At 34.6% G+C, this 24,097-nt stretch overlaps 1 protein-coding gene across 19 annotated transcripts in view; it reads right to left on the reverse strand.

The window, feature by feature from the left end:
* The window catches only part of BIRC6 (baculoviral IAP repeat containing 6), a 230,898-nt gene that overhangs the window by 161,306 nt on the left and 45,495 nt on the right, over window positions 1-24,097 (reverse strand). For 12 of the 19 annotated variants that reach the window (XR_012004549.1, XM_072770593.1, XM_072770585.1 and 9 more), the window contains exons 9-17: window positions 22,102-22,160; window positions 16,064-17,458; window positions 10,400-10,549; window positions 7,697-7,922; window positions 5,844-6,004; window positions 4,692-4,823; window positions 4,088-4,219; window positions 1,126-1,304; window positions 9-142 (exon numbers count right to left, since the gene is read on the reverse strand). Coding sequence is in view for 18 of the 19 variants with exons in the window: in XM_072770593.1 (XP_072626694.1) it covers window positions 9-142; window positions 1,126-1,304; window positions 4,088-4,219; window positions 4,692-4,823; window positions 5,844-6,004; window positions 7,697-7,922; window positions 10,400-10,549; window positions 16,064-17,458; window positions 22,102-22,160 (2,568 nt within the window). In the remaining variant the exon portion in view is untranslated. The remainder of the gene's footprint in view (window positions 1-8; window positions 143-1,125; window positions 1,305-4,087; window positions 4,220-4,691; window positions 4,824-5,843; window positions 6,005-7,696; window positions 7,923-10,399; window positions 10,550-16,063; window positions 17,459-22,101; window positions 22,161-24,097) is intronic. The other 7 variants (XM_072770595.1, XM_072770591.1, XM_072770582.1 and 4 more) reach the window with 2 other exon arrangements.

The raw sequence follows: 24,097 nt of genomic DNA on the forward strand, positions 1-24,097 counted from the left end.
GAGGTTACCTTTCCTTAGAAATTGAAGTTTTCTTAAATCTTCGAATGGTGACTGAGACCTCCTGCAGCAAGTCACAGCCCCGGAGGTTCTCAGATTTGCGGGTACCAGTTGCATTTTCATTCTTAACATTAGATGATTTTTCCTAAACATACAAAAACAAACAACTCAATGAACAAACAAATGAAACTAAAAGATTTACTACTTAAAGTTTTTAAAAAAAGAAAATAACTGAATTATGACTATCAAAACATACATATCAAATTAAAATGACGGCTTTTACCCTTGTATTCAGGAAATGACTCATTTCCCCCAGAATTATAATGGGGGAAAAAAACAAAGTCATTGTTTCAAAGGCAATAACCCAATGGTTAAAGATTAGAAAGCCAAAGTCCTGAGACCAGTCCCAGCCATAGCACTTATAAGCGATATGAAATATGACCGCTCCCCAATCTCTACGGTTCACTCACTTTCGGTATGAAAAATGGATATAATAATAGCACCTGCTCTGCCTACCTCAGAGTTATTTTGAGGATTAAATCAGATAAAGTACACAGAAGTCCTTGAAAAATTGGAAGACCTATACAAATATAAGATGATTGGTGTTACTGATATTGCTATTGTTGCTTATGAATAATGATGATAGAGAAACAAAAACCTCTGGAGTTCAGGAAAATCCAAGATCAGACAACTATGAAGAGACTGCATGGTACACAGCTACTTGTAGAAAATCAACCTTGAAATTAGGATTTATCTCTAACATTACTCCCCAACTTCTCTTCCTGCATCATCCCAAATGTTTACCCAAAAAAAAAGTGGTAAGTTACTAGTAAAGGATATAGACATAAAACTCTAAAACCTAAATAAATAATACGGCCTAAAATAATTATAAAGGGAAATATCTGCTAACAATTACTCTCTGCTGAGTATACTTTATAAACGTTTGCTTAAAGTTAATTCAAAATATATTAATTACGTTTTTAAAGTCACTGCAAAAAAAAATTATAAACAAACCAAATATCTATTGAAAAATCAATGAAGGGTCATACTACTTCCAATTGTGTGTCAAATCTTGTCCATAATGTTTATAACAGTATTGTTGTGGTTCAAAATGACACTGCTTCATACCTTGCCTGCTGCAACTTTTGCCAAGAGTGAAGCAAGTGAATAACCCTTGTTACTCTGGTGTTTTAGGGATGGAAGTCTTACTACGGGGCGTATACCACCATTACAGATCTCATCTGTTCCTCTTTCATTCACTGCCTTGACATGGATTAAAAAGGAACGATATTTTCCTCCTGCCATACCTAAAGGGGCAGGAAAGAATGGGAAAAATAACTGGATCATCAAAAGATCAAATTGTTTTTCATCCTCATAGAGCAAGTTAAATAATTAATTCCATAAAAAGAATAATACACTTAATCGGAATTTTCAAATTATATTGTTTGAGTATGATCATCAAATAACCTTCATATGTTCATAGCAAAAGAACAAAAAGCACAGGAGTTTTACAAACACTGTAAGATGGAAAATTAGGACTAATTGTTACAAACATTTTGCATATTTTTCCCCAACAAAATTATTCATTTTAATAACAGACATTTTGTGAACTATGGAAAAACACAAAGAAAACACCATCTTTAAGGCACTACCCAAAGATAATAATGGTATCATTATGTGAATCCATCCAGTCTTTTTATGCATGCATGCACGCACATACATAGGTGCATACACACATAAAAATAAGCAACATCGATGAAAAAGCACAGGCTTTGGAGTTACTACCTGGGTTTGAATAATGGTCCTGCCATTTACTAGGCATGTGACAAATTAATCTCCTGTGGTTTGGTTCTTTCAAATGTAAAATGGGAATAACAGTACCTACCTCAAAGGCAACTAAACACAACTGTGCATGGAACAAAGAAAACACTCAATAAATACTGGTTATTACCGCTAGTACATTCTTTTTTTTTTTTTTTTTTAATGATAGTCACACAGAGAGAGAGAGAGAGAGAGAGAGAGAGGCAGAGACTTAGGCAGAGGGAGAAGCAGGCTCCATGCACCGGGAGCCCGACGCGGGATTCGATCCCGGTCTCCAGGATTGCGCCCTGGGCCAAAGGCAGGTGCTAAACCGCTGCGCCACCCAGGGATCCCATTACATTCTTTTTTTAACTAAACTGAGATCACACCACACAATCTTTAAGTAAAATATATTGTAAAAAAACCCTGAAAATAATACACTCACCAGTAAACAAACCGTCAGCCTACTGTTACCTCACAGGTATTAAATCTTTCTCTAATTACAAAAGCTACCTTTGTTGTTTTCTAGTGACTCCCCTGCCTACTGTGCTAGCATTACACTGTTATATTCTTCTTATTGCTGTATTATTATTCTATGTTCTGGTATCTGACAAGATCTTCCCTCTCTGTTTCCTTTTTCCAAATTTCTTTGATCCACATCGTCCTTTTCCTTTAAAACTTTAGCATTATTTACTCCAATTCCAAAGATTTTTGGAGAATTTGGTAAGAAAAAAACATCGTTGTTGGTAAATTCTAGAAAAATTAATACTTTTAAATTGAGTCCTTTTTTAAGATTTTATTTATTTGAGAGAAAGTGAGAGACAGAGAATGAGTGGAGGGAGACAGGAAGAAGAAGAGGGAGCGCCTGTGGGGCTCCAACCCAGAACCCTGGGATCATGACCTGAGCCAAAAACAGATGCTTAACCATGTGAGGAACCCAGGTATCCCTGAATGGAGTCTTTTGAAATGCATCATTTAATTCCATCCTCCATTTTGGCAAAGCCAACATCTTTATTTTCATATACAAATTTAAGTTTCATACTCTCATTCAGCAAAAGTAACTTATACTCTCAACAATATGAGAGATTTGGAGCACCTGGGTGGCTTAGTGGTTGAGCATCTGCCTTTGGCTCAGGTCGTGATCCCGGGGTCCTGGGATCAAGTCCCGCAACGGGCTTCCATGGGGAGCCTGCTTTCTCCCTCTGCCTACGTCTCTGCTTCTCTCTCTGTGTCTCTCATGAGTAAATAAATAAAATCTTAAAAAAAAAAAAAGAGAGATTTTATTAGTCTTGCTCACTGTTATATGCCAGTATGTGGCATAAACACCAGAGGATCTCCTAAATGTAATGAATGAATAAGATATAGTCAAGAGAGCGCATCAAAACTTGTATATATATTACATCTGCAACTAAAGGTAAATGTGTAAATGTAGACAACTAATATGAAGAGAATGTACACAAATTAAAGTAGCTGTTATTTAGATGGTAAGGTATTTTCCTGGTTTGAGACAGGATTGCATATCCTACTCCACCTTTAAAATAACTTTAATAATCCAGCCAGGTATTTTGTTTGTTGGCTTTTTAAATTTACCCTTAGGATACAAAAGCCGTTATCTATAAGAGCCCTACAACTCCAACATCAATCCTCTATATAATAGCCAATTATTTTAAAATATAAATTAATTATAATGTGTTTATGTGAGACACTCAAATAATTACATTTGATATTATCAAAACTCTTCTGCAACAATCCTGTTAAGAGTATAACAATAGACAATACTAAAGACACAGGACTCTGAGTTGATGGGAAAGGCAACCATGCCAGGACATGTCACCTGGTTACTCAAAAAAGTTCTGCTATGTCACACTAAGTTATCATATTCATTTTCTTCATGTTTTCTTAAAAAGCACTAAAACCTCCAAAACACAGTAGTATCAGAAGTTTAACATAAAAACACAGTACTTCAGGGAGCCTGGGTAGCTCAGTCAGTTAAGAATCTGCCTTCAGCTCAGGTCATGATCTCAAGGTCCTGAGATCGAGCCCACGTTGGGAGTCCACTTCTCCCTCTCCCCTTCTGTGCGCACTCTCTCAAATAAATAAATAAAAATCTTAGGAATAAAAAAAAAGTCACTTCTGAGAGGAAATGATCTAAGCTACCGGGAAACTGATGGAAATGTTCATGTAAATCCCAAACAAAACAAAATCTTATTTTTTTGAGATCAGTTTCTTTTAATCTATTTTTACAATTGTGGCATTATTTACTCTGCTTTTGTAAAATATGTTACTTCACCTTTAACAAGTTTGGGGCTTGTTAATGTCAACATCCCAGCATGCCCTGATAGATCAAGGCCACTAGCAAGCCATACTGGTCCACAGAGAATGTCTTCTTTATGATCTTCTAAAAATGGACATAATCTAAGACCTAAAAAGAAAAAATATTTTTTCTTTTAAATTAGTTTGTAATTTAAAAATATGAAATAAGCAAATATCCATCCCATACATAATACTGCCACACAAAATACCATACTTAGAATGTACTCAAATAAGAATTCACTATCATGCTAAGGAACTATAATCAAAGATCTGATATATGTTGCTTTCCATTCCCATATTATTTACATTCACCTTGATTGTCAAAAAAAAATTATAAAACCATGACATGATTTTAAATCCCAAGATATTAAAAAACAAGAATGCAAGTATTAGCACAGCTGTGTTCACAAAGATGAGCTGAAAGTTAAAGCATATTGCCAAAGCAGAATTATAGGTTATTTTTTAATTGTGTTTTTAAAACCAAGTTTTTGCAAGCCATAAGGAAATCTCTGCCCAACATGATGCATTTGGATCACTACTCCTTTTACTGTCATGGACAACAGCTCTATAATTTAACTCACACTGTGATTCCTCTACATCCATGTGCTGCATTTCTTCATTCAAATCAACCAGGGACGGTTTCCCATTTTGTTCCACTTCAATGTTAAGAGCTGGAGACAAAGGAAAGGTGATCTGCCTATCTACTGCTGTTTCTAGAGGATAAAAATATTAGTAAACTTAATTTTGCTTAATATCAATAATTTATGTGCCTGAAATTCTAAAATTTTCTGTTAAAATGGGAACTACTGTGATATTTTTAATCACAGATGATACAAAATGGTTGTCAGAAGAAGAAAAAAAAATTAGATTCCATTGTTTCATACACTCTTCTTTTAGTGGTACTAAAATATTCACCTGAGAAATAATTTGCTGGCAACTAAACTAAAAGTTCTTACCCTAGGCTGCAGAGTATAAGCACCTGCAAAGTTTTAAAAAACCAATGCCTAAGCCCTAGATCCAATTAAATCTGAATCTGCCAAGATTCAAAAGAATGCACCACACATACAAACACACACACATACACAAACACATACATATGTATTTTGAAAATAAGAAATCTTTCAGGTTTCACTGTTTCTACTCCCTGGACAGCCATTTTACTCTGAAATTATCCCCAGCCCTTAAAATGAACCTATTAAGGAGAAAACACTGATGAGTAACATCTAGTTCCCAACATACTAAATGTATACAATCTATTTAAATAACTCAATATATCAAATTCTGAACTTGTAAGAAAAGTAAATAATGTTGGATGGATTTCCAGGTGTGCTTCTATATTTCATGAAAGGTTTGGGTTTCACCAGTAATCTTAAAAGAATACGTGACTTCCATTAACAAAGTTCTTTCCCCATGAAGTCTCCACTTAGGAAGAAAAACGCGTAAGTCTAGGAATGATAAAACTGAAACTAATTCAGAAAGAAACTAATTGAATTTCCAAAATAGCATAATTAAATTATTCCAGTTTATGCAATCCTATATAATCCTGAGCTACTGAAAAACCTCTAAAATTAACTTAACAAAACCACAAAAAATAGAGCAGAAAAGAAGTACGGGGGTAGAGGACAGAATGGAGAGGAAAGGGAAGGAGGGTGAGGGACATGAAACCTACACAGTCAAGTTGAAAATTCATTTTCTTAAGAAACCTTCAAATATAAATTTTGATTCACTCTTACCATTGACTTTCCCTAAGCCTGGAGCTTTATTTTTCAGCAGTGTCACTTGTATCTGTGGAATATTGGTGATGTTTGAGTTCAATACAAATTTGAAGTCCACATGTCCAACCATACAAGCTTTAGGTAGAACCAATTCAAACACATGTTCATCCCAGCTGTTGCTGTCAAATAAAGGAGTAAATGGTAAATACAGCAAAAGTCTTTCTTTGGCCAAAACCACATTATCATTAATTAACACTTTTCATGCTCTGATTTGCACCCTCAACAAAACCCAATGCTTCTCACTGGGATCAGCTCCCAAAGAGAGGTTAAACTTAGGTCAGTAGCAGAGCTTACCTTAGAAATTGACAACAATCTTGGGAACTGAACATCCCAATATACCCTGTTCCTTACACTGTGGACTATTATGCATCAGAATTATCTGCAGATTCCGGAGTCCTACCCTCAGTCTCTATGAGTGAAGTCTCAGGAATCTGCATTTTAAAATAAGAACTTCTTGTATTTCATAGACATGTCTATTCTGATTTTAAATTCTATATAAAGCCTGAAAAATAAAAATCTCCAAACCACACTCCACTAATTTCCAGACTCATTCAAACATCTACCAAACATTTCTAATTTACTGTAGGTAAAGCCAAACTTAACTGCCTACTCCTATCTCAGTAATTCTAATTTGCAATCCTCTCAATCCAAAACCTCAGTCATCCTGGACTCTTCTCTCTCACGTAATATGTTCAATGCATCAGCATATACTATTCCTTCTACTCCAATTATATCCAGAATGTGACCATTCTTTTCACTACCTCCAACAACTATTATCATGGTCCAAACTACCAAAAACAAACTGCAATATCATCCAAACTAGAACCTTCACTTCTATCACTGCCTTTGAATATACACAACCACTCATAATCTATTGTCATCACAGCAGTCTTACTGTACTCTTCTAGGATGTAAATTCTATCATTCCTGTATCCAAAGCCCTGTAATATCTTCCTAATCTTACATCACTTAAAATTCTCAACATGGCCTAAAAAGATACTCGTTCTCTGGTGTCCAGCTACTTCTTTTGACCTGACTTCCTCTCAGTCTCCCATACCTTCACTGAACTTCACCAACACTGGTTTTCTTGCTCTCACTGGAATTCATAAAACACTCCTCAGGGTCTTTGCACTTGCCATTACCTCGGAATTAATGTGTTCATGGAGGCTTTCCTGGCCCCTTATATACAAAGTACCGTACATATTTTCTCTCGCTCTTGCACACATGCAGTCTGTCACCACATCTTATCATATTTCATAGCTTTTATGACTATGTGGCATAGTAGACATCAGCTTACTGTGTATCCCCAAGAGAATGTAAATTCCAGTGACAGTCATAATACTATTGCCTACAAGAGTGCCTACACAAAACAAGCATTTAAGTATCTGTTAAATAGGTGGAATGGTGCAACTGGGTGATGGACATTAAGGAGGGCACACGATGTAATAAGCACTGGGTATTATATAAGACTGATGACTCAATGAACTCTACCTCTGAAACTAATAATACACTATATGTTAAATAACTGAATTTAAATAAAAAAATAAATAAAATTACCTTTAAAATAAATAAAGAAATAAATATCTGTTAAATAAACTTGTGAACTGAATGTCCAAACTAACTGCAATGGTGGATTACTCTGTTTTATCCTACAACCAAGAATATAGAAATTTCCAAAATTAAGGTGATGAATGAAAAGAACAAAGTTAGTAATATACAAAAGTTAAGAGAAGCAATAATATATCTAAGAATTACATGTTGCCGCCAACAAATATGGACTTAAAATGAAATAACTTAGAAGAATGTCTTACCTGTCAGTCTGTAGTTTCCAAGTTCTAGTGTGCTGAGCAGCATCTCCATGGTGTTGCTGATGCAGATGTTGAGGATGCCTCCTTTGCTGCTGTTCTTGTTGAACTTCTACCCAGCATGGAGGAACAGTAGCTGAAAACCGTGGAGTCAAAGTCTCAAAGCGGGTTAGCTCCACTAGAGATGTCAAGATGTCAAGGGTGAATGGCTGGTCCACCAATAAATCAACTCCTTAATAATAGTGAATACAGAATTTGAAGTAAGTTTTAAAAAATAGTAGCTTTCATGCATGTGTTTTATATAGTCAATTACAAAACTTGCCAAATATCCTAGAGTTATTAATGTGTGCTCAGTTATCTATATGCAAATAAAGTAACTAGCACTAACTACATAATGGCCATAACAAAAATCCATCTTGAATATTTTATATTATGGAGAGGTTATTCCTTATTGGAGAAACCCAAACTCAACCTATCAGAAGAGCCCTGACTGAGCTTTCACCAGCTCTAAGTTAGCAAGGGCGATGAAAGTAGTCCTGAAATGCAAGCTAAAACTGTATCAAATCAATAAGTAACTTTAAGACTTTGTTATTTACAAAACAAAATGCTAAACATCAATAAATACATAATATTTGCTCTTTGTTACTTTATAAAAAAGTAATTTTTTAGAAGTCATAAGCTACACTGATGGCAGATAAATACTTAGAAACCAAAACCTTCACCAGCACTATTTTACTTCTGTGATAGTTAAGAATATCTTGTATGCATACCAATATTTTAAGAGTAATAATCTGCTTCAGAAAGATTAGTTTCTCTCTTATGAAAATGTGTTCATATATATGAAATTTCTAATATTAAACAAAGGCTGTTGTGCCTGTTCCAATTAACAAAAGTTTATGAAAAGATTAAAATATGAAATCTGATAGGTTTAGAATATTTTCACAAAGAAAATTTACAGTAAGTTCAAAAGAATTATTAAATGTATACTTCAAACCACATTTCTCAAAGCTTAGAGCGTTTGAAATCAGACTAAAACTGTTAAATATTGTTTGTAAGTGTTAATAGTACAGTATATCAATATCCCATCATTACATTATTTATTTCCTTATAATGTAATTCTTTTCTCTATCCAATAGTATTTATGGACTACATATGAAAATTCTCTTGTTATAACAATACCCTATAAAATAAGAAACATTCACTGTGTTAGCTTTTTAAACCAAGCTGTATAGATAACCAAAATAATCAAGTCTTGATTTATTATAGCATGAGACATGCGTCAATTTATCTCAATCAGGGGACAATCTTGCCTCCCAAAGGCCACATGGATGGAGGTGATTGTGCGGCTGGACTGTAGTATGTAGAAGCCAGAGATCTGGTAATACAGCACAGGACACTCTGCCCACAACAAAGAATTATCTAGCCCAAAATATCAATAATAGAGTTGAGGCTGAAAAACCTGGATATATAGAACAGCATGTTTATACTGATAGGCCCTAAACTTAGCATATGTTATACTAATAATCACTAAAGGTTTGCCTTGGTGCAAAGAAAAATGATCAAATGCCCAAATATTAAGGGTTCATAAAAATCAAATACCAACTTTATGTATTATTTCTATTTGGAAAACATCTGAGTTTAAACACACTTTTCATTAAAGATTTATTAACCTTTTAAATGCTAGATGTAGGGAATAAAATGTATTAAGGGCTAAGAGTATAACATTAACGGTACTGTGGGAGCACAAAAAGACTAAGTGTAGTCATAAAGGGTAGGGAAAGAGAACTCAGTGAGACATGGAAAGGGCACGACTGAATCACTTAAGAAATCATAAAACATTTACTGTAACAAACACTGAGAAGACTGGAGTTGTTTCATAGAAGTCCAAAAGTTTTAAGCAGGAGTAACACTTAAACTATACTTCTGAGAAAACAGTTCTGGAGGGCAGTACAGAACATAGAAAGAGAGGAAGTAAACAACATACAAAAACAAGTCTATCTAATGGTGCACAATAGGGCAGTGAGGATCTGAATATACCCTAGTAAGAGAATATTTTTCCAGCTTTTCAATTCCAGTAGTAATATCAGTATTAGCCACTCCACTGACTTTATACTTGATCAACTCTTCTATTTCATGTTTTCCCCCCTCCCAAACTAGAACAAAAGCTCCTTAATGGCCAAAATAATGTTTTTACGTCTTAGGTAACATCACCAATACTGGCCAACTGATCATCAGTTAAAAAACTTTTTAATGTTTACAACAATTTCCAACTACTGAAAAAAGGATAATAAATAAAAACAATCCTAGTGAAAGAATGGCAACAGAGAAATGGAGTCCCTCATCAAAGTAACCAAAAGCTGACGGTAAAATCTGAAAGAATTTTTTAAATTATCTAAGATAGACTAAGAAAATTTTGAATATCACAAGAATTTGTGTTTTTAAGATTCATTTAAAAACTTAGTATCAGGATCCCTGGGGGGCTCAGTGGTTGAGCATCTGCCTTCGGCCTGGGGCATGATCCTGGAGTCCCGGGATTGAGTCCTAAATCAGGCTCCCTGCATGGAGCCTGCTGCTCCCTCTGCCTATGTCTCTGCCTCTCTCTCTGTCTCTCATGAATAAATAAATAAAATCTTTTAAAAGTAAAAATAAAAATATAAATAAATAAATAAATAAATAAATAAATAAATAAATAAATACTTAGTATCATACCTGAAATGCCAGGACTTGAAGGATTTGATAAAGGTTTGGAACCTTCGGAAGATGGTTCTATCCCTTTAGAAAGAGATCCATCCACTAGAATATCAGCTTCATCAATATCATCACAAGTTCCTCCAATTTGGAGAAAATGAAGCTCACCACCTACAGTGTAGTAAAATTTAATCAACACAAGTACATAGAATATGGGTAAACATACAAATGCATACTACTTAGTTAAGAAATTTAATTTATAAAAAAAAAAAAAAAAGAAATTTAATTTATTTTAATATCACTCACAAGCAGATAAACAGGGCTGCCAAAGTGACATATCTTCCGGAACATAGAAATTAAATTGACAAGGAATCACAAACTGAAAATTAAATTTAATATAGAAAATGACAAATATATAAACATATATGAAAAGAGTTATTTACCTAGTATAAACTACACATAAGATGCTATCTTAAATGCTTAATTCATTTAGTCTTCACAAAAACCCCTGAGGTAAGGACTATTACTGTGGCCACTTTACAGAGGAGGAAACTGATGCACTAAATATCCCAGGAGTAACAAAAATGAACAAAGATTCTTAATTTTTTTAAGGATTCACAATGAAATGAAATATTAAATTGAGTTTCCATTTTTTGTATTTCTCACAGGAAAAAACTGAAGGCAAAGTTAGCAAATATTTAAAGAGAAAAATCAATGGATAAAAGAATATTCTACACAAATATCTGGAGATTCACTTCCAATATGACCGAATAAGGAAGATGTCAACTCCTCTTCCTGAAAAGCAACTATAAAGTGAGACACACTATCATTCAACCAAGATGGGGCAAGCAATAAAGACAGGTAGATGGGAAGCTACTGTCAAAGGGGGGGGTCAATGAATTTGGAGAGCCATCAGTTTAAAGAACTCAGTGGCAACAAATATGAGGCGCAATCTGAAGTCATGACCCTGACTGGAGCAAGCAAACTTAATAAAAAGTTACAAAAAGTGACAAAAACATAAGAAGTTTGCTAAACTCTTGACATAATCCATAATGAGCAGAGGTTGTACACATGTATAACAAAACGAGATGGGACTCAAGCCATCCACATATTCCCAGTCAACTAAGCCCCATGCATATTCAGAAAAGATGAGAGAGGGCCTAACAGAAAATAAAAATAAAGCAAATAAAAGCCAAGACACACCTGAATACAGCCTCTCTGGTGAAGTTACTTATCAAAATCTTGGTTGAATACTATGCTAAGTGGACACAGAGGCAACAAATAAGAAACAAGATTTAAAAATTAAAACCAGAAAAAGGGGAATCCCTGGGTGGCTCAGCAGTTGAGCGCTTGCCTTTAGCCCAGGGAGTGCTCCTAGAGTCCGGGGATCAAGTCCCACATCAGGCTTCCTGCAGGGAGCCTGCCCATTCCTCTGTGTCCCTCATAAATAAATAAAATATTAAAAAAAAAAAAATGAGAGGAGACATCAGTGACTTCATACTGTAAAAGAAATGGATTTCACAGATGTAGTCCTGATGGATTACCAAAGAAAGCAACAACAACCTCCAAAGAGGGGAAATCAGAATCTAAAATTCTGCAATGTTCTTTAAAATGTCCAGTATTAAATTAAAAATTTTAAGACATGTAAAGAAAGAGTGACCCATGCTTAAGTAAAACAAAGTCATTGAGAAATATCTCTGAGTTCCCAAGATTTAGATTTGGCTGACACAGACTTCAAAAAAGCTACTGTAAATATTTTTATAGAAGAAAAGGAAATCAGGTATGGAGATTTAAAGGAACAAATGGTGGAAATGACTCAACAAGAATCTCAACTAAAAATTAGAAATTATTTTAAAGAACAAAGGGAAATTCTGGAGTTGAAACATAAAACAGCTAAAATGAAAAGTTCACTAAAGAGGCTCAAAGCAGGGCAGCCTGGGTGGCTCAGCGGTTTAGTGCCTCCTTCAGCCCAGGGCCTGATCCTGGAGACCCGGGATCAAGTCCCACATCGGGCTTCCTGCATGGAGCCTGCTTCTCCCTCTGCCTGTGTCTCTGCCTCTCTCTCTCTCTCTCTCTGCCCCTCATAAATAAATAAATAAAATCTTTTTAAAAAAAGAGGCTCAAAGCAGATCTGAAATGGCAGAAGGAATCCGTAAAATAAAAATAGAGCATAAGAAATTACCCCAAAAAAAAAAAAAATTTAACCAATCTGAATTTAAACAAAAAAAAAAAAAAAAAAAAGTTTTAAAAACGAAAAGTATCTCAAAGACCTATGGGACAGATCATGTGTATGAGTATATGTGCAATACAATAATGCAAATTAACATCAGACTTACCAGAAACAATGGAGGCCAAAGGCAACTGAATGAGATGCACAGAAATAGTCAACCAATAATTCTATACAATACTATTCTTCAAAAACGAATGTGAAATAGAAGCATTTCAGGATAAACAAAATTTTTTGCTAGGAAATCTGTCCTGTAATAAGTACTACAGAAAGTCCTTAAGATAAAGAAAGCAATACCAAATTCCCTCTGTCTCTCGCACCAGAAATGAGTACTGTAGGTGATGAAATGAGTAAAGTAGGTGAACAGAATTATGTTTTATCTCATTTCTTTGTAAATTTTTTTACAAGACAAAAATTATATACAGTAACTCTTTTTGTTTGGGTTTATAACTTATTTAAATGCAACATACAAGACACTGGTAGCAAAAAGGGGCAGGAGAAAAAATATTAGAACAAAGTATATTTTACTAGAATTAAGTCAGTATTATTCTAAAGTAGTTTGTGACAAAATCACCGAGAACAGAACACCAAAAAAAAATATCTCAACAAAAGCAGCAGTAATGTCACGCCAAATGGTGGAGTAGGAAGTTCTAGACTGGAAGTTCTAGAGGTCAGCTACTGAACTAAAAAGTGACTGAAATCAACTATTTCAGAACTCTGAAGCCTAACAGGAAACAATGACCAGACGATGCCTGATAAAGGGAAAGGCTGCCGATCTTTCATGAAAGTGGCCTGAAGGAAACAGTTGCCATCCCCCATTCCTCAGCCCTCTGCCAGCTGTGGAGAAAGTGGCCCACATTTCTGGAGTGGCTGGCTGGTGGTATATACGTATATGTATGTATGTACTATTTCCGAACTTTAATCAAACACAGCTGCATCAATTCTATCTTTAGTATATTATTGATACTATTTGAAATTACCTTACAATATTTATTAGTTGTAGATTTTTATCAAAAGGCTCAATGATCCTTTATGAGAAAAAAAGAGTTAGCTATTTGAATACATTCTTATGACTTGTCATGGAAATGTCATGTCCATTTGAATCATAGTCTGTAATCCTTTTTAAAAAGTTTACAATTACTTTATGGACTATCATATGTACATTTTAAAACATCAACTTTTCTTTTCTCTTATTTGTTACTAATCTCATCCTTTCAAACACATCTTGATCGGTCAATGGTTGAAGAGCTAGGGGATAATTTTCAAAGTGGTTAACTTCTTAGGCTTTATTTCTTGTGCTTTGATCCATCTGGATAAATTCCCTATCACATGAGATTGATTCCCAGGATTTTCTGTTGTCCAAACTCCAAGGATACATTAATCTATTTAAATACTACTTCTTGTGTGCCTGGGTGACTCAGTCAGTTAAGCGACCGCCTTCGGCTCAGGTCATGATCCCACGGCCCTGGGACTGAGTTGTGCATTGGAATCTCTGCTCCAAGGGGAGCTTGTTTCTCCCTCTCCCTCTGCCTGCTGCTCCCCTTGCTTGTGCTCTCTGTCAAATAAATTCTTAAAAAACAAAAACAAAACAACAACAAAAAAACCCTACTACTTCTCTGTCTCACAAAAGCATATATCATCAAACAATTAAAATGATTAAACCTTGACTATATTCCTGGAAAATACTAGTATCTTACACAGATGTGTCCTGGGGCCAGGTCACTCAGGTTTCCAATCCAGCTCCATTCTGGATAGCTCATGGCACATTAAATTAGTTTCATTTTTTTTTTTAATCTTTCACATTAAAATAACATTCTTTAAAACTCAACGAATCTTCTTTTTTCAAGTGGGCTCCAAGCCCAGCATGGCTTGAACTCACAACCCTGAGATCAAGACTTGAGCTGAGATCAAGAGTCAGATGCTTAGGATCCCTGGGTGGCTCGGCGGTTTGGCGCCGGCCTTTGGCCCGGGGCGCGATCCTGGAGACCCAGGATCGAGTCCCATGTAGGGAGCCTGCTTCTGTCTCTGCCTCTCTCTCTGTGTCTATCATGAATAAATAAATAAAATCTTAAAAAAAAGAATCAGATGCTTAACCAATAAGCCACCCAGGTGCTCCTACAAGTCTCATGTTTTGTTACATTCTGGCAATATAATGTACTTTAAGCACCCTGACAACAGATGCCCAGGTATGAATTCTGACTCTGTCATTTACTGGCTCTGTGACTTAGGCAAGTTACTTCACCTCTCCTACTCTCAGTTTCCTTATCTGTAAAATGGAGACAATAATAGTAAATACCTCATAAAGTTGTCATGATGACTAAAAGAATTACCAGAAGTAAAGCTATCACCACAATGAACTGGCATATACATGATTAATAACTTCAAATTATCCTTCACACCACATAGTATTTTAAAATTTTTCTAAATTTTATAACTCTACTCCAAAGTTTTATTAGTCTAAAGTTATTCTGCATTGCTCATTTTTTAAATTAATCTGTCTGGGGTTTGATGTTATTTGAAGATTTTTCTTCCCCTTATTTTCCTTAAATGTATTTCAAAGAAGGCAATCTGAAACACTATATTCACCACTACCCTTCTTAGTCAAACTCTTGCAATCTTTTAAAGCAAGGAAAAAGTCAAGTTAATGCCTCCCAAGAACCATGAATGAGATGTAGGACTTTCCTCACGCTCAGTTCCTCTCCTAATCAATGGTTATAGTTATCTGGGCTTCAAGTACCTCCTGGTCCTACATTCCTGCTGAACTATCAATAAAACTATTCACTTTGCCTGATTTTATCAGTAATCCTTTTCAAAAACTGCTTTATCTTTCCAACTTAAAATATATAATAAGAAAAGTAGAGGGACAATATGCACACTATGTGTTCCTCTGTATGGGGCCTCAGATGTTGCAAGGTGATTCAACCATCAGCCAAAGGCTAGGAGTAAATCAGACAAGAAAAATTTATTTGGCAAAACTAGTAATTATTTGCTAAATATTATTTCAGAAGGAGATAACAACCAGTATATATACTCTGGGCCAAAAACTTTACATACATTATTTAATTCTAAGAAGTCTGGTAACAGGCCTTCTTATCCTTGTCTATAGATAAACAAAGGTTTACTGAGTTTAAAGTAACTTGCCCAAGGCCACACATTTGAGCAGATGCAGAGTGAGGACTCACAGAAACAACAGCAGGTTATTTTCTTGAGGTTAAAGCAGAGAAGATACTTTCTGAGAGACTTATTAACTTATTTACAATTAGAATCCTTACCTAGGGCAGTAGAAAAAAGTTTTAAAAAGTTAAAACAGTAGAAAGTTTACCACTTCATTATTTAAAAAAATAAATTTATCTCCATCTATATGAATCTAAAATTCATACTAGGTATGCATATAAATGAATGCCATATACACTGATTTTATAAGATTTGTAAGAGAACCAAACAAACCAACAGCTTACCTTTGGTGCACGCACACAGCCTGTCTGTGCCCGAGCAGTAAATGACAGAAACAAATGTATCCTGTTCCTCAGTGCCCTCCTTTTTGGGAGGTTCCACTTTGGCCAAAATTTCAAAGTTTGAAAGATCTAGTATTTTTACATATCCTCCCTGAGTGGTTATTACCAGGTGTCCAAGAGTAGAAATATCAGCCTTTTTTTCGCTTTCAATGCCATTCTTTGAGGTTAACTGCATTTCCTCAATAGGTTCCTCACAGTCATCTTCTCGATTATCCAATATATCTGGTGGAAGCAAAATGAGCGAGGTAATTGTGTCCTGGGGGTCTTTGATATGTTGGATTTTTATTGGCTCCTCTTCTAAAGTCACTATCCGAGTGGCATAATTCATTTTATAAAGTATTAAATATCCGCCACTAACATTCCTCTGCTCAGGCTGAATTATCAAAGGAGTTTGTACATCTGCTGGTGATTCATGTTGGATTACACTAATATTTGCACCATTCACTACAGTAAGATTTGATTCCAGCTCACCTTTCCGTCTATTACATAGTGCAGAGTTTAATTTATTTAAATTATTCAAGGCCTCTACTTGATTTATTGCACTCAAGGATTCAACAGGGCATGTCCGCAGTCCTACCAACAAATGAATTCCATCAGCACAAGGAGTTAGGGAGTCTATACAAAGATTCTCCTCCTCTGCAAACTTTGGCAGCCTTAAGCACTGAACCAAAGTCCCAGGCTTGGGAAACACAGAGTTCCACTTCTCAGAATCTGGAGAGGTAAGGTTGGCTGCTGCATCTGCAAATTGCTGAATATAAGTCACAGGAGGATCCTGCAATAATAACTGCTCCTGACTATCCAGCTCCATTTCAATAATCTGTGGAACTGTAAAACCATCATCATGCAAACTTTTGCTCATTATATTGTTCATCTGTGAAAATATTTTTCCTGCTTTCTCATCAGATTCCTTGATGCTATAAAGAAGCAAAATGGGTAAAGTCCTCCTTACCAGAGGAGAATTCAATTCTGAATTAGTGCAGGATTCATTGTCAGTTGACCCTTGTTCTGATATACTTTCACCCTGAGTTCTGCTTAAACCATCCAGTGACCTGTGAGAATTACTACTAATGGGTGAGGTAGCAGGAGATTTATATGTTAATAAACCTCCAGCTAATAAACATGGAAAGGGAATGTTATGTTGTTCCTGGTGCTTTTCCTTTGTCTTTTCACTCTTAGAGTTTGTTAAGCAAGGATTTGCCCCAAGTTCTTCAAGATCCTTAACAGTATCTTCAAGCACATTTGCCACAATCTCCCACTGAAGTTTTTCAGGCTGCTGGAGAATGCTGAGTGCTGTTATATCAAGGCTCACTTCCATGGCTTCCTTCTGTGATGTATGCCCTTTGAAAAGGAATAATATTCATTAGAATTGGCCTTGAAAATGCAAATCACAAATCTTTAGTATTACATTTTCATTAATTTTCTTTTTTTACTCATCCAATCAGTGCATTATAATTATGTAAGTGGAAGAATTTAAAGTATTTTAAAGATAAGTTAATCAAATCTGAGACAAATCTACACTGAAAAACCACTGAAGTATTCAAGAGACTCAAAATCATTTTCAATTTAGAATATATTCTCCTGGTAATTTATGAGCAAAACTCCCCCATCCTCTTTAATTTGGGAGAATGATTATTAGTATCAAAATAACAGGATTCCAAAAAATAAATAAATAACAGGAGTTCTGCCCTTCAATTCTAAACCAAAAAATACTCAATACCGTTATAACTGTCACTTATGCACTTTATAGAATATCCATGAAACGTCATTACAACATCAGTTCCCTTTCTTTTACCATTTAGAAGGAGTCATAGCATCCTCTCCTCTCTCCCACCCCACCATGCTAATTATCAGTTGATTATCATAGTACACAATGTAATCCTAAACTCAGCTTAGAAAAAAATAACTAGGAAGAAAAAGTTCCCACAATTTGCCATTTTAAAGTGAAGCATAAGTATCTTCTGTATAATCTGCTAATTTATAGCTCATTTAAAGTCAACTACATTACCCCTTAATAATCATTCATCCATTGTGTGCTCTTCAAGCTGTCCCCTTACAAAGAGTACGAAAGTCATTTCTCAGTCTCAACACTCCAAGCATGCCATGTCTGTCTACACAAAACCTTGCAAGAGGTCATTCAACCCCTAAACCAGGTATATATAATCTCTTGATACTGAACTGAAGGTCTGAACCTATTTTGTTTTTTTTCCCAAAAGCAAAAAATACTATCAGTCGGGCAACAACATTATTAGCAACAGTAAGTCTAAGTATTTCTTCTGGAAAAAACAAAAAAACAAAAAAACACTGGAATTGGCTTTACAATTCTAGATAAGAATACAGAAGAGAGTAAAAGAAATAAATATAAAATAACTCCAGGCAACTGCATGAAAGTTTGAAAGCTGCCCAAGTAATGTGCAACTGAGATTCATGGAACATCATACACTTAAGATGTTCTAAAAGTTCTATTTACACAATTTGTTAACTCTTTCATTATTTCTTTAAAATGCTCACTGACAGCTTTATCTAGAATTCCCTATTTTCTGAGGATAATCTCATTTCATATAATGTCACTATTATGACCTAAAACTGAAACCATTTCCAGTTAAAAGAAAGTAAATTTTAATTATACACTCAATAGTTTAATTGTCCTAATGAAACTGGTTACATTTCAATGTTACATTGAACCAGTTACAACCAGTTACATTTATGTAACCACTCATTTGGCTACATTCACATGTAGCCTGTCTATACTGCCATGAAATATTTATATTGTAAATATTATAATATTTAATATATTATATAAATATTAACTAATTTAGAATAATAAAATTAAAAGCTGACAGTAAGATTTTGACAGCATGTAATACACTGTAATAAATCTTGAGGATGCTCAACTATTTATTGGACTAAACTGAAACTTATATAAATGATATTTTTTAAGTTATGGTCAGAAATTGCCAAGAAAAGGCTATTTTAGTATTTATAGATCGATAATAAAATAACCACTAATTACATATATTAAAACACATATAAGAAATATTCAAAGTTAGTGGCAGAAACAGTGGAACTATTCATTAAGAAGGGCAGTATGACAAGTGGCATTATTACTCTGCTTCTTCCCAACAATTTAAGCAACACCTAGGAAACAGCCTATGCTGTACATTCTACTTAGGAAAACTGACAAAACATAATGATAACTGTCAAATACTGCAGTAAAGAAACCCAATACCCCATCTCAGAATTTTTCCAACCTACTGAACTATGAAACAAGTATTTACACAATATACCTACAAACAGCCTACAGTACACTATCCACATAATCATTCCACATATTGTCCATATAATCACTACTCTGCTTACCTAGGTAGTGTACGCCAACAGTTCTATCAGCCCAGATTCCTGAGATGAGCAACTAGTTTTACCTAAGCATTTTTCTAAAACTATCAAATTTCAGTTTGAACCCTTCTTCAAACTCCTAACATTCTTCCCACTCTTCACACAAAGCATATTTATCCTTAATTCAGTTATCTGGTCCCAAAATCAAACTTTTCTTTCTGACATCATCTAGATACTTTCAAAAGTCATAACCTTCAAATGGAAAACAGTAAAAGTCTCTTAGTCTTCAACATTTTTGAAATTAAGAAATGCATTCCACAATCCTTCAGACTGTATCGTTCACTTTGATGGGAATCACCTAGAGTTGGTAACTGTAAGTTTTGAAATACCATCTACGACTTATTTTAGATACTTCAGGAATAGAACACATCTCCCATTCACATCAGAAGCCTCCATAAACTCACCAATAAACTACCAATACAACAGAATTAACTGAGAATATACAGTAGTTCCCTCCCTATATAGGCAATGGATACATTCAAAGATCCCCAGTGGACACCTGAAAGTGCAGATAGTACAAAACTCTGTATGTGCTACATTTTATTTGTATACATACATATAATAAAGTTTAATTTACAAATTAGGCAGAGTAAGAGATTAACAGCAATATCTAATAATAAAATAGAATTATAATAAACTGTAATAAAGTTATGCCAGTGTAGTCTCTCTCTCAAAATATCTTGCTATACTGTACTCACTCTTCTTGTGACAATGTGAGATAAAATGCCTACGGGACGAGTTGATGAAATGCCTACGTAATGAGAAGTGAAGTGAATGACATAGGCATTGTGTCCTAGTGTTACGCTACTACTGACCTTTTGACCACATGTCAGAAGGAAGGTCATCTGCTTCAGGATAACAGTGGACCAGAGGTAACTGAAACTGTGGAAAGTGAAACCCCATTGGGTGGGGTGGACTACCGTACATATTTTACTACAAATGAATGAACTACTTCTAAATCCTAAAAGGAAGGAATTAAAAATTTTGAACCAGAGGATTTTCTTCTTTCCATAGCCATCTTTTAATACTACATAAGGACAACAATCCCAACCCTAAATGAGGTATCACAGAAAACGTCAACAAAAATACATGGTGACTTTCTAGAAACAGGGAAGTGAGGTAAACAGGATAGTATCTAAAGGAATGTGAAAAGCAACTAGGCATAGATGAAAAAGACAGAGTAACATTTTCCAACATTCCTTAGAAAAGGGATAAGGAAGCTGACAAGAAATACGTATAATTACAAAAAATACCTACTGAAATCATTGGACCCAGAAAAAAAGAGCAAAACTACAGCATACAAGGTTATGGTTAGAATTAAAAACTTTAAGAGCAGAAAAAGAAACACTTAGTTTAAACACTTTACTAAGAAAAACTGAGGCCCAGAGAGTTTAAGTGACAAGACCAAAGAGTAGGTTAGCAGAAGAGTTCAAGCTCTAAATAGGTCTCCAGGTAACCTGTGACCAGTTTATTATTCTTTCTCAGATTAAGAAATACAAATGTAGCCCTTTTCTGTTTTTGCAAAAGGACAGCAAAATGGCAAAAGAGTATTCTCTTCATCAGACTAATTTTTCTAATGAATCTATTTTTTCTTTTTCTAGAGCTAATTATATATCTGTATATTTTTCAGGGTATTTTCCCACTTAAATTTTTTTTTCTTTGCTAAAAACTACTTCAAAAGACAACAAGGTTTAACCCCAAATCAGTCCAGCATTGTTTGGGGGCTTTAAAAAAATTTCAGGACATTTTAGAATTTAGAGAGCACCTGTTATTCTATACTCTAATCTTTGAAAACTCTACCACACAAAGCCATGTGTGTTTCTCCCCCAGAGATTTAACAAGTTATATATGTCCTCAGTTCATGAGGTATAACATTACAAAACTGCCACAATTTAATAACACTTTTTAAAAATATGGCTACTTCCCAGGTACTGTGCTTTTTTATCATAATCAGTCCCCAAAATTCTAATTCACAGAGGTTAACATAACTCTTATGTACTGGGAAATGCATTTTGCCTATAATAAATGCAGAATTTGAATTCTGATATAGAAAAACTATTTTGAGATGTACGATTAGCCTTGCCTATTACATAAGTACATTAAAATATGAAATACACATGCTTTCGCTTTAACATTTAAGATAATGAGTAAGGCAGCACTTACTTGATGCCTTAATGTCTGATTTTATACTTTAAAATTTTTTCTCTCTTCACCTGTTTTATTTTGGGAATAAAGAACTTTAATTTCAATAATACTTTTATTTAATAATAGAATAAATCATGCAAATATACTGAACACATTCTGAAGGGCTTAATGTCAATTTCTTGACATTTGTGACAAAAACTCAGTAAAACTGTCACTTCACTTGTTTGGCTCAAATAAGTACCACTTAAAATTTAAGTATGGGACTCTACATATACTAATTCAAGATCTCTAACATTTAACATTTGAGTTTTCTCTGTGTTTTAGTAAAAATGTAGAGTTTGCATTAACTAAGAACTTCAGAACTAAAGTAATATTTAGCCTTACCTGTAACTGTATAAATGCAAGAATTTAAAAAAACAGAGTATCTAACATTTTTAACATACCTGTCACAGAATCTGATCTGGAATGCTCTTCGCTGTCTGAATCCTCCAGTAAATCATCACTTAAAGACAAAGTAAAAAATAATTTGAATTTCAAAAAAAAACATACGCATATTATGAGACAAAGAAAAAAGTACGTTATAAAAACCACTGCTCTGCATCTCATATGTAAGTACCATACAAAATTATTAAAACTAGCTTAAATAACATATATATAGTCAGATCATAACTGACTGGTAATGCTTATAATCAAGTAACTTAAAATCATAAAATAATTATCTATCTGAAATAGAGTATGGAAACCTCTAAGAATCTATAATAAAATTTGTAGAGATTTAAAGACTTTTAAGGTATGACTGGGAATAGTCTGGGTAAATAAATGGATAAAAGAGAGTGTCAGCTAATAAAATCAAGTTAAAGCTTCAGGTAGTAAAACTGTAATAACTATTACTGAATTCAGGAAAGTTGTCCTAAAATCAAATAAATGTGTATATGTACATATACTCTCTCTCTCACATACACATACACACATTTCATTTTCGTTTTGGGTTTTATTTGTTTGTTTTGGAAGAGCTGATAACTCCTTAACAAGCAGGGAAACTATTACAAGAGGAGGTTAAAAAGAGACGGAAGTCCCTCCTTTTCTCTTCACTTAGTCAAGAAATTGTCAGCCTCTGTCTTTCATCCATCTTTATCCTCATTCTCTGTTATCAGACAAGAAAAAAAATTAATAAAAAATTACTCTAGTATAATATTAAGCTGTGTCTGTATTCTAACAATCAACACTTCTACAGCATTCTACAGCAGTTCTAATGTTCTGATGACCTCAATTAAAAAAATAAAAAGATGCACTTTGAGGGAAAGTAATATTAACTCTCCTGTTCTGAAACAATATATTTCATTTACAACTGAAATAACCAGGCACTGATGCAATTTTATTTTTTTTTTAATTTTTATTTATTTATGATAGTCACAGAGAGAGAGAGAGAGAGAGAGGCAGAGACATAGGCAGAGGGAGAAGCAGGCTCCATGCACCGGGAGCCCGACGTGGGATTCGATCCCGGGTCTCCAGGATCGCGCCCTGAGCCAAAGGCAGGCGCCAAACCGCTGCGCCACCCAGGGATCCCTCTGATGCAATTTTAAATGAAATATAAGTTAGTAATCTCTGTTAAAAAAAAAATGTCTGGAATACTGGAATATAGAGCAAGGGCAGGGGCAGGACTCAGTTGGACATTTTTGACAAACTGCTGTTTTAAATTTTTCAAATGGAGGGGCACCTAGGTGACTCAGCCGGTTAAGCATCCGTCTTCACCTCAGGTCATGATCCCAAGGTCCTAGTATTGAGCCCCACATTGGGCTCCCTGCTTAGAGAGGAGCCGGCTTCTCCCTCTCCTGTGCTCCCCCTGCTTGTACTCTCCCACTCTCTCTCTCAAAAAAATAAAATCTTTTAAAAAATAAATAAATTTTTCAGGTGGAAATAACTTCATAAAACTATTCTGTGCTATAATTTAAAACAAAAAAATGTGCAAAAGTTCAAGATTCACTGCTAAGTAGCCGTAAGCTATTTAAATGTTAATTAGTTGATTTCAGAGAAATAATAAAGATATGAGGAAAAATAAACCAAAAAAAAAAAAAAACCCCAACAGGAAATATTAAACACTGGGAATTATCCAGAATGACAAACTCCAAACCAAGAAGACAAAACAGACCTCAAGTATGGGAGGGTTTTCACTTTAAGAAAAAATCAAACATTACCCAGAATCTAAGGAAAAAAAGGTTTAAATAAAATAACTATATATTTTATTTTTTATTCTTTGTCATTTTCTTTGTCTTTTTCTTTTTTTTCATTTTTTCTTTCTTTTTGTATATCTTTCTCTTTTTCTTTCTCCTTTCTTTCTTTCTCTTTCTTTCTTTCTTTCTTTCTTTCTTTCTTTCTTTCTTTCTTTCTCTCTCTCTCTCTTTCTTTTTGTGTGTGTGTATGTATGTATGTATGTATATC

This window comes from Canis lupus, chromosome 12 (genome assembly GCF_048164855.1).
Source record: "Canis lupus baileyi chromosome 12, mCanLup2.hap1, whole genome shotgun sequence".
Taxonomy (NCBI): Eukaryota; Metazoa; Chordata; class Mammalia; order Carnivora; family Canidae; genus Canis; species Canis lupus.